The 11,647-nt window shown below is 36.9% G+C and overlaps 1 protein-coding gene across 1 annotated transcript; it reads right to left on the reverse strand.

Annotated features, from left to right (window-relative positions):
• Nucleotides 1-8,146: 8,146 nt before the first annotated feature.
• LOC129504813 (olfactory receptor 1030-like) lies at nt 8,147-9,082 on the reverse strand. The gene has a single exon (XM_055317697.1). It carries the CDS (start codon nt 9,080-9,082, stop codon nt 8,147-8,149), a length of 936 nt encoding a protein of 311 aa, XP_055173672.1.
• Nucleotides 9,083-11,647: the final 2,565 nt, after the last annotated feature.

Genomic DNA, 11,647 nt, shown 5'->3' on the forward strand with positions numbered 1-11,647 from the left:
AATTTTAAAAATGAAATGATATCATATGCACAACTTAAAATCCATTAGACATATATCATACAAAGTATTATACATATTTTCATGAAAATAAAATAGATCCACATTATTTTAATGGATGCATTATTATATATATTATTGTATCACTATTCCTTTATTAAGTCAATCTTTCATTGATTTATCCTTATATTGCTAGTAACATTTTACTGTTATAAACATCATTATAGTAAATTATAAAATGCACAGATTTTGTACATTTCTTGGAGTATTTTCATCAAATAAAGTCTTATCTGGGAAATTGCTGTATCAAAAAGGTATTTAAAACTTTTGGTGAATATTGTCAAATTGCCCTCTGGAAATTTTATACCAACGTACACTCCCCAAAGTAGCCTATAAGCATGGCTCTTTGCCTACACTATCACCTGCTTATTGATATTCTTTAATATCTTTGCCAATCTGCTAGTTGACAAATAATCTCATTATTATATTAATTTGTATTTCCTTGATTACTGATGAAATAGAATATCTTTTGCAATTTTAGGCTATCTATATTTATTAGTTTTAAGTTGTCCATTCATATCCTATAACTATTCTTTATTGATTTGTCTGTATTAATTCTGTCATATATACATTACGAATATTTTCCCACTTGATGTTTGTGTTTACTGATTAGTGTAATATAAACTTAAAATTTTGGTTTCACCAAAACTGTCACATCTTTATTTACAATTTCTGACTTTAGTTCTCTTCTTAGAAAGGCTTTTCCTATTTCCAGACTAGCAAATATTATTTATGTTTTATTCCAGTATTTCAAAGTTCCATTTATTGTATTAAAGTCAAACTGATACTGAATTTATGTTGATAAAGGGCATAAGACAAAAAAGTGTGTGTATGGCTTAATTTGCTCTAATTGATTGATAAATTCATCATTTCTCCAGTGGTCTGAAATCTGATATTATCACTCACTAAACTCACACATATGTGAAGGGGCAATTAGAAGTAAAGTAAAGACACATCTTTGTACAAATGGCAGGTACAAAGTAATGATAAGGGCAATATTAAGGATGAAAGGAATAAATGCATAATATAGGAATACTGCATAAATAAATACAGTATAAATCTTATCTCTTCTTTGAAATGTGAAGATAATAAGAAGAGGTCAAGAGTAACAATAATTTTTTTGACCAAGTAACTGGGAGAAAGTTCCATGCACAAAACTGTGAAAAGCAGAAGTTGGCTGTGAAGTAGAAGATAATGATTATTTGATCATTGATGATTAATAATCTTGATCGTTAAGATTTTGAGCTTGTGGTGCCCATGGATCATCTATGTGATGATGATGATGATGTGTACATGTGAGAGAGAAAGCGGAAGAGAGGGAAGGAGAGAGAGTAGATTAAACCAAGATTCAGTTAAATTTTATTGAGCATCTACTGTATTTCATAGGCAATGTGGCAAATTTCTGGATGGTTTGTCAGCACTTGAAAGATTTTCCTCTCTTCCTCAGAGAAGTAAGGCAATAGCCAGTGCCACCATGGGGTCTGAGAAATGGCACATCCGTTTCTCCCTAACCCTTCCCTCCTGCCCAGCCTCAGAGCCTCACTGTCTCAGGTTCCTGATCACCTGGTGTGAAAGAAGATAGAGAATTCTCATTCCAGCAGCTGACATGGAAGGTAGAGGGCACTGGAGGGGAAAATGGTAGGGAAAGAGGCTCCTGCAGGACCGGAACTCTGGGGCTATTTCCTTGAAACTTCTTCCAGGCCCACTGCTAGTCCAAGCAGAGGCAGAGGGAAGGGACCAGGAGAAAGTGAGTGAGAGCCCTGACACTGCCCCACCACAGCCTGCATCCCACAGCTCACCTCTAGTTGGTCTATCACAGGTTGGGGTGCAGCCAGAGCAGCTCAGGGCAGTCACCATCATGAACATGAGAATGCTGCCTTCCACCAAGGTAACCATAACAAGTACAAGGGGAGTTCCTAGTGGCCCAATCTGGAATTTCAGACCTTTATTCTATGGGAACACGTGAGCAGGAGTGGCTCAGTGTCGAAGCAATGTTAGTGGAGTTTCATTATGAATTAAGAAGACTTTCATGGTCTGTTCCCACATGCAAGTGCATTTGCATGGACAGTGTGTCTGTGTTCCAAGTCATTGGCTTGAGAACAGACATTAGAACTGAGGCTCCTGGAAATTGGAAATGGGCTGTATTAAGTTTTCAATCAAGTAGGTGAAATAAAAACAAAACAAAACATTATTGGAGACATTGCAAACTTTCATGCCTTTGTACAGACATTTTTTTCAGGCAAGAACTTTCCAAAAGTTGCTTCAAATCAAAGATCCTTAAAATTGGACACAAGACAGAAGTGGGAGTCTGGTTATTAAAGATAAAAGCTTTATTCTTTTAAATGTTTAAAATATGTCTTACACCCTATACTATTTGATCTTGTAGTAACCCTGCAAGAGAGGATTTTCCCCATTTTCTAGATGAGAGCTTACGTTAGGATGGACCAGCCCACTTGACTGATGCTTTAGTTCAGAGCAGACCTGGGACTTAAGTGAGGATCTTGTGTTCCACCTCCATTCTTTTCCTTACTACCCCACCAGCAATGCTGCAGGCTTTGAAGCTCTGCTTTTTGAGATCACTTTTTTTTTCTTTTTGATAAGCATACATTTTTTTCAGGACTCAGCATGATTTATTTTGCTTGTTTGGCATATAGGCATATGTCACATGTTCCCAAATGTGAATTTACAGGTGTGATCAGAAGTCTGGTATGGGTTTAACAAAGCGATCACACAGGCACAGCCTCCTTTTGATAAATTTAACAATGTAATGTCCTGGGAACATGAATAGACCAGGATAGAAAAGCTTAGCAGATAGTGTTTTAACACCTCATCAGTTAAAGGAGAACAGAGCACTGTACTCTTAGATTAAAGCCCATAGTGTTATTTTGTGCCTATGGATGCTTTAGGAGCTATCTGCGATTTGAGGTAAATATGAGAAGGAAAGATAGTCCAACATTTATGGAAGATACTTTAACATTTTTTAATAAAAATGACTCCTCTCAACATAAATAGCATTAATTAGAGTTTCTTTTCAAGTTGCTACATTACAACTACATGCATTTTACCATTAATTTTACATTACATTAGTAATTTTATTATTAATTTAATTACTATATAATTTAATTACTATATTACTTTTATCATTAATTTAAGATCTCTAAATCTTAATCTGAAAGATCTTTAAGGAAAGCTACTCACTAGTTTTGTTAAGGCAGATGATAAGTAAACATACTATTTATGATACCAGCTTCCAGATGAAAAAGGAGATGATAGGGATAAGGAGAGTTAAAAATAGGTTTAAGAGGAAAGACATGAAAAATGGAATAAAAGCCTGTGGGAAATCCAGAGATGAAACTAAGAGCTCTCTCTACTCTTGCCCAAGTATGAGAAACCTACAAGTGATGTGGTGCACTGAGCTGAGGTGACCCAGGCGGGGCTGGAGCAGGCAAGCCTGGCTGGCTCCTAGTCCTATCTCTTCTCCTTGTACCATGTCCCATATGGTCAGCAAACAGGATTGACTGAAAGGAGCAGCAGAAGCTGTAGGTTGGTAGGTATCCAGGTGCCAGAGTGGTCAACACAGCCAAGCAAAAAAAGTGAGCTTGTAGGAATAAAACATTTTCTTTCAGGACACAGAAGCAAACCTTCTGGGAATTGTCTGTTAGGACCTGTCAGTTGTTGCAGTGATATAACAGATAATCATTTGATTTTTAAAAATAAAGGTTACCTTTTCCTCGCTGTAATTTGCTTTATCTTATCCGAGATGGAAGTTCTAGTTATTTTTAAAATGTTTGTATTTTTACAGAAAAAAAAAGGAGAGCTTGAAAGAATAGGGCTAAATCTGTCACTTCCCAGGAGCCTAACCACCCCAAGTTCTGACCTCAGTGGCTTCCTTCCTGTCTCTCTGGTGGTTGCTCCACTTAATTGTAGGCAGGCAGGAAGCACTCTTGAGCACCGAATTAACATTTTCTTTTCTACCTTACTCTCCAAAGAATGCTAGAATTGTACATCCAGGACAGAGTTGAATATTTGGGAGCACACATTTGAGATTTTAAAACACTTTTAAGTTTTTGAAATACGTACTGTATATCAAATAATACAAAAGAAAATGAATAGTGTTTGCCTTCTCACGTTTTCTTTTTTTCATGATCAACATCAAAAAAATCCTTTTGGCCTGTTTCAAAGCATGCCAAATCAGTAGCATACTAAACAAGGAGGAATAAGACATCCAAACTTAAGCTTATTAAAAATTCAGCATCTATATGCATTTATATTTATACATGTTATTTATTTATGTTTTAGTTACATATTACATTTGTTAGTGGAAATTGTCTATGTGGTGAATGCTGCCAAATAACATCCATTTTTAGGATTACAATGAGAAAAATGGATTTACATTTTATTTATATGTAAGGGCAGTTGTATGTTCACTTGCAATGAAATGTTGGACTCAGAAAATCAAATTAAGGTAAAACTTTTTTTTGGTGACATTACACATTAAGATATTTGTTTATTTGGGGCTGAAAAATTAGTATAATATTTATGAGTACTGATTGAAAGAGCCTCACTTTATAAGCAAACAAAGATGCATATTCATGTTGGCTTCTCATATGGTTTAACTATTGTTGTTTTAATACTACATACATGTACAGCACACTAGATATTTTTTTAAATGTCAGTAGTTGATTGGAGAATTCTGCACCTGAGACTTTTCTTACCATAAGGCCCACATCAGGAAGTTAAAGTTGTAAGACTAAGGGAGCTCCATTGGGAAAGGAAATAGAAAATATTACCTCAAATTCAGCGAATTCAGACCCTTCCTCATAACTGACTCTTTGTTTTTTAAGGTCGTTGGGAAATTTATGAACCATGGGCCTAAATCCTTCATAATCCATGAATACAATATCCTTAATTTTCTACTTTGTTTTATAGATAATCAAGGAAGCACATTGAACAAAGTCCACAAATTCAACATCTGGGAAGGTATTATGGAGAAAGCATTATGACATATTTTCTTCAGGTTTCTCTAAAAATAACAGAAGAACTGAAGAAATTTACTCTTAGACCAAATATTCCTTTAAAGACATAAGTATAATTCAGTTGCCAAGAGACATATATTAAAACATGATATCTACTTACTATTTTTTTTCTTTCTAAACTAAACTGACATGTAAGTAGTTCCAAAAATATATAAGAAATAGGTATGGCTTGGGACACCTGGGTGACTCAGTTGGTTAAGTGTCCTCTTGATTTCGCTCATGTCATGATCTTAGGACCCTGAGATAGAGCCCTGCCTCAGGTTTTGCACTGAGTGTGCAGCCTGCTTAGGATTCTTTCTCTCCCTTTCCCTCTACTGCTCCCTCCCGCCCCCCACCCTGCCATCATGTGCTCATACTCTGTTTCTTAAAAAAAAAAAAAAGACCTACCAGTGTTTTCTGGGTATAATTATAAATAAAATTAACCATAATGTCAAAATAGAGAGAGAGAGAAATGGGTATGGCTTTTTATTGAAAACATAAATTTCTCATCTACGTGTTGGTACTTGCTCATCTTCTTTATCTCAACTAATGGCAACTTCTTCACATATAGTAATGGTCCCCCTTGCCTGTCGTGGTCCATTGTCAACTCTAGCTATTACCATCTTCCCAACAGAGCAACTTCCTCAATGCTTCTCTTTGACTGCTCAGGTTGCAGTTGCATTCATATTGTCTTCCTGCCTTAAAGATGTTAGTCTCACTTGTGACACCTGGGTGGTGCAGTCAGGAGAGCCACCTACTCCTGGTTTTGGCTCAGGTTGTGATCTTAGGGTCATGAGGTAGAGTCTCACGTTGGGCTCCATGCTCAGCCAGGAGTCTGCTTGGAAATCTCTTTCCCTCTGCTCCTCTGTCACTCCCCCCACACTTGCTTTCTCTCTCTCTCTCTCAAATAAATAAATAAATAAATAATAATAAATAAATAAATAAATAAATCTTTTCTAAAAAGAAAAAAAGATTTTAGCCTCCCTGGGAGGGAAGGGATATTGAAAAATGGTGTTTCTGCCATTACTGCAGTAACTTCCTTCCCTCTGTTACTTCCCAGCCACAGAGCCATTTCTGGGTACCACGTCCACCCATCCATTGGATTCAGGAATAAACATAGAAGAATTCAGTTTGGTTCAGCAAACAGTTATGATGTTTCTGTTCTGTGCCGGGAACTGTGGTAGGTGTTGGGATGCAAAGGGAACACATAACCATTTTAGTCTCAAGGAGGTCATATTTCAACAATCTGTCTCAAACTATCCTTCAGCATTATCCTACCCAATCTGCTTGCTCCTCTCTTGTTCGTTATCTGTCCAAGCTCTCCTACATCTTGCTCTTCCTTCACACCTCTCCTCACTTTGTTCTTTAATCTTGGTAATATCTTTCTTCTTAACCACGGCCAACACCCCATCCCCAAGTGTTTAGAAGTATAGCTTGCAATGTCAGTCTCCAGAAAGGCTTTCTGAACTAAGTAAAGGAAGTTATAAACATTTAACTATTTTTGTTTTTCTAAGTTACTAGATCATGAGCAGCAATAAAACAAAAGATTGCATCATGTTATCTGAAGTGTTAATCTGGGGGCAACAGGAACCCTTTCATTTCTTGATTAAATTTAAATTTCTATATAATTGGTGATATATGTTCTTAGCTACTTTTTAAAAGAATTCAAAGCAATAATCACATTTGAAAACAACCAAGGCAGAAAATCTAATGGTTTATGGGAGATTGTACATCTTAAGAATTATTTTGGACAAAGGATTAAAACAAGCTTGGAAAGACCATAGCCTGCTCATATTCTTGCCTAAATAAAAAAATTAAAAGAAAATTTTCTTACTCCAATCCTGAACAACAGCAAGAATTTATAGGTTTATATAGATTTATCTCTAAGAAAATTGGATGGTCAGATCTGAACTATCCAAAATAAAGAACACGGAAAATGTTGCAAACTAAATTATTTCTCTAGATGATTCCAATTATTTAAGACAATAACTTCATTTCTCAGAAACATACATACTCTGGCCTGGTTACCTTGGGAGACTCTCCCTTTTTCACTTTCTTGAGATCAGATAGGACTCCTTTCCCCCTCCTTCCCACTAAACTGCACTGTAGCTGTGCTTTCCAGAGCCTAGAGAAATTAAGCCCTGGTTGTTGAATAAATGACCAGTTTTAGCATCTCTGAAAATAGCCTAAACCTTATCACTTCTAACTAAACAAACAAAATCTCTCCACATTCTACTGATTCATAGTTTTTCTGTTCTTTCCTCCCCTTATTCTTGCTATAATACTATTACTTCTATTGTTCATTTTAAACATGCAGTATTTCAGCTACATTAAGTAAGCTTTTGCAATCTGGTCTTGAAACTTAACCACCATCTATAGTAATATGTTATGAAGAAATATGTTTCATGACTAACAAATGATTTGCTACAACATAGGCTGATTTAAACTGGAAAATGTTTCGAATAACACAGATATTCATGTGTGGGTTTTGTACTCAGGTTCGTTAATTTATACTTTTACCCAGAATTTTGCTTTTTAGGATCTTTTAAAATTTACAACTTGGGATCCCTGAGTGGCTCAGCGGTTTAGCGCTGCCTTCAGCCCAGGGCGTGATCCTGGAGTCCCGGGATTGAGTCCCATATCGGGCTCCTTGCATGGAGCCTGCTTCTCCCTCTGCCTGTGTCTCTGCCTCTCTCTCTCTGTGTGTGTGTGTCTCTCATGAATAAATAAATAAATAAATAAATAAACAAACAAACAAATAAATAAATAAAGTCTTTAAAAAAATAAAATTTAGAACTCATGTTATTACCTAGTTGGTAGTAAGTGCCTTCATTTTCAACACATGAAGGATGTAGCTTTTAACAGTGTTGCTTGTAAATCGATTCTGATTAACCCATGATAATTGGTTGGATTCAATATCATCAAGTTAAGCAAGTGGCCCGGTATTTTTGGTCTTTAAAAAAATCCAAGCTGGCTTAACTGAACGGCAATGGACCTGCTAAATTTCAATGATGTTGGTTATGCTGTCTTGGCATATTGTACTTTCCCAAAGCTACATTCTGACAACTCACTGGCTATGGCCCTCTGCCCTGTAGCATCTTTTTCAGGGTGTCCTTTACTTCTGTGTTCCTCAGGGTATAGATCAGGGGGTTGAGCAGGGGAATTACAAGACTATAAAACACAGAGACCACTTTGTTGTACTTCCACGAATCCCCTGCTTTAGGTTGCTGTAGATACATGAAAAACAACGTTCCATAGAAGATGATGACCACAGTGAGGTGAGAGGCACAGGTGGAAAAGGCTTTACATTTGCCTTCGGAAGACTGGATTTTTATAATAGCAAAGAGGATGCAAATGTAGGAGATGAGGACAGTCAGGAGGGATCCAGTGAGATTCACTGCAGAGAAGATCAAGAGCTGCTTTTCTTTGTTGCCGGTGTCAGAGCAGGAGAGGGCAAGGAGAGGAGGGTCAGCGCAGTAGAAGTGGTGGATGATGTTGGAGTTGCAGAAAGACAACTGGAATGTCAGAACTGTTTGTATTACAGAGTTTAAGAAGCCGTAGGTGTAGACCCCTACCACCAACTCCTTGCAGACCCGCTGAGTCATAATGGCTGTGTAAATCAGCGGGTTGCAGATAGCCATGTAGCGGTCATAGGCCATCGTGGCCAAGAGGAAGCATTCAGTAGTGGCCAAAGCACTGGAGAAGTACAGCTGGGCAAAGCAGCCTGAGAAGGAGATGGTTTTTTTCTTCACCAATAAGTTTTGTAGCATCTTGGGCCCAATGGTAGATGAGTAACAGATATCGATGAATGCCAGGTGACTGAGGAAATAGTACATGGGGGTATGGAGCCTCCAATCCACCTTGATGAGAAGAATCATGCCCAGGTTCCCCACCAAGGTGATGAGATACATTGCCAGGAACACCACAAAGAGGGGAAGCTGAAGCTCTGGGCGGTCTGTGAATCCCATAAGGACAAATTCTGTCACTGTGGTACGGTTGCCTCTTGCCATTTTGTTCTCTCTCATGTTGGAAAAAAGAAGAAATATGGCTTCAAAATGATTAGACTAAAAATAAAAGCTTCTTACCTCTTTGTTCCAGTACCTGATGACAGAAATTTGGCTTTACCATCCCAATGGTTAAAGACAGTCATTAGCCATGGGGCTTTAGTCTGCAAAAACAGACTCAGAGAAGTTGGAGCTCATTCATTTTCTCTTTTGATGGAGACTGAACAATCGACCTCCAAGTAAGTTGCATCAAGTCACACTCCCAACAATACTGTACACAAATGCTGGTTTTCCCATAGACCCAAAATCTTATCAGATTTTAAACCTTTGTCACCATGATGGGCAACACATGTCCTCTTGATTTTTAAAAATTATGAGTAGGGGTTAGCATTTTTTCAAACAATTACTTACATGTGTATTTCTTTTTCACGACTGCTCAGTTCAGTCCCTTTGTTAATTGTCCTATTAGGTCGTTGGTCTTCTAAGCATTTTATATACAGGGTCTCTTTGTTAAGGAAATCAACTATTTGTTTAATATGTGTATTGCAAATTATTTCTTAGTCTGTCACTCAACTTTGATGTAGTATATTTTTCTTTGTGTCACGCAGTGTATTTTAAAGGGTTTGGTGTCAACTTTATCAATCTTTTTGAATTCTGATTTTGTGACATAGTTAGATAAACTTTCCTCAATTTAAAATTATATTTAAAATTGTCTCCTGAAAAAAAAATAAAATTGTCTCCTGGTCTATTCTAGGGCTTTACTGGATTTCATTTTTACATTATAATCTTTGCTCTATCCAGAGTTTAATTTTGAATAAAGAATGAGGTAATCAACTCTTCACTTATTTATCCAAATAGCTAGCCAGGTTTTCTAATGCCATTTGTTAGTGAAACAATTTTCCAGCTGATTCTGTTGATTTAAAACTCCAGCCTTATACTATAGTAAAACATTCATAAGTATTTGGGTCAATTTCTGATTCTTTTTTTTTATAGTCTCTTCTAGAACAAAGACCAAACATTTAAATACAATATTATAAAACTGATTTTAATATCTGGTAACAAAATATCTGGCTATTCTCACATGTATATTTTCCAGATGAGTTTTGGCATTATTTTATCAAGTTCCAAAAAATAAAAATAATCCTATTTTCACTTAGAATGCTATTGTAATTGAATTAGTATATTAATTTGCTGAAAATTGACAGCTTTAAAATCAACACTTCTATAAGTAAGGTATGTATGCCACTTATCAACCACTTTCCTAAGCAGTCTTAAAATTTTCTTTAAACTTTACAGATAAACATCTATTTATAAATGTTTTATCTTTTTGCAAGTACTGTAAATGAACCCTTTTTTTCATTTTGTCATTTATTTGAGGATTGTTTACATACAGAAAAGCTGATTTTTATAAATTAATTTTATAATTATCTTCTTTAGTACACTTTCCTATCATTTAAAAATAACTCTTAGTCAAATCTTTTGGGTTTTTCAAGTACAGATTCATATAATATGAAAAGGATATGAACTTCTTCCCTTACTTCTGTATATGATCTCTCATTCTTTTTCTTTTCAACTTGTATTGGCTAGTTCTCCTGGGCTAATAGTGAAAATAATGACAAAGGTGGTAATTTTTGCCTTTCAACCTCTTAAAAAGCACAAGGGGACTCTCAGGCATTTAGACATACAGAATAACCTGTGCAATATAACTGATGTTTGAGGAAGACAAGGCTTTAAAGAACTGCACATATTTGGTGTGGTTAAAATACAGGCTTCTTAGGAGCAAGCCTGCTTTTGACACTGGGAGGGTCCAGGGCAAGAATAACAAATAGGGCCGCACGTATCTGTGCCTTAAGAAGTTAAGAGTTAAAAGTAAAGACAACAACTTAATAAGATACAGAATTCTAGCTTCCTCCTTGACAAATATACTTTATAATAAGCTGGAAAGCAGAATCCTTGGGGTTCCCATGCTGCAGTGAGGTGGCATGAGAACCTACCTCTAGCCCACATAAGTGGGCTGCACACATATGAACATGCCAATCCATGTGTATGCATCTATTCACACCTTTGCAAATAGCCATCCCTTGGCTTCCCTTAAGCCCTCAGTATGTGAACATCAGCATTATGGTTTACCCTTATAAGGGTGATCGGGGAATGAGAACTTATAGACTCTGAGGGCCATCTGGGCAAGGAATTTTAGGGTCTTGGTACCCAGAAGATGGTCTAGAAGGGAAGGATAGAATGAATGCTGTTTGGTGGTGGTGGGGGGGGGGCACACATCTCTTTGCCCTTGTCCAATGGAGTGTGGTGTAGTAGGAAGGAGTCCAGAATCGCCCAAAAGAATGTGGCCAAGGTTGGGCCCCTTTTGTTCAGCCATAAGGGTAGTACTGCCTATAACTAACCACATGGCTGGGCTAGATCATTGAGGGCTTACCCATTTTGAGGAGTTTGGTCTGTATCTTACAGGGAGTAGGAAGCCTTTGGAATTAACTGGGATGGTCATTGGAAATTGGAAAGAACCTCAAAAGATGAAAGATGGGTTCAAGGAAAGCATTTTAGGAGGGAGGAGTTGAG

The sequence above is a fragment of the Nyctereutes procyonoides genome, unplaced genomic scaffold (assembly GCF_905146905.1).
Source record: "Nyctereutes procyonoides isolate TBG_1078 unplaced genomic scaffold, NYPRO_anot_genome, whole genome shotgun sequence".
NCBI classification, from domain to species: Eukaryota; Metazoa; Chordata; class Mammalia; order Carnivora; family Canidae; genus Nyctereutes; species Nyctereutes procyonoides.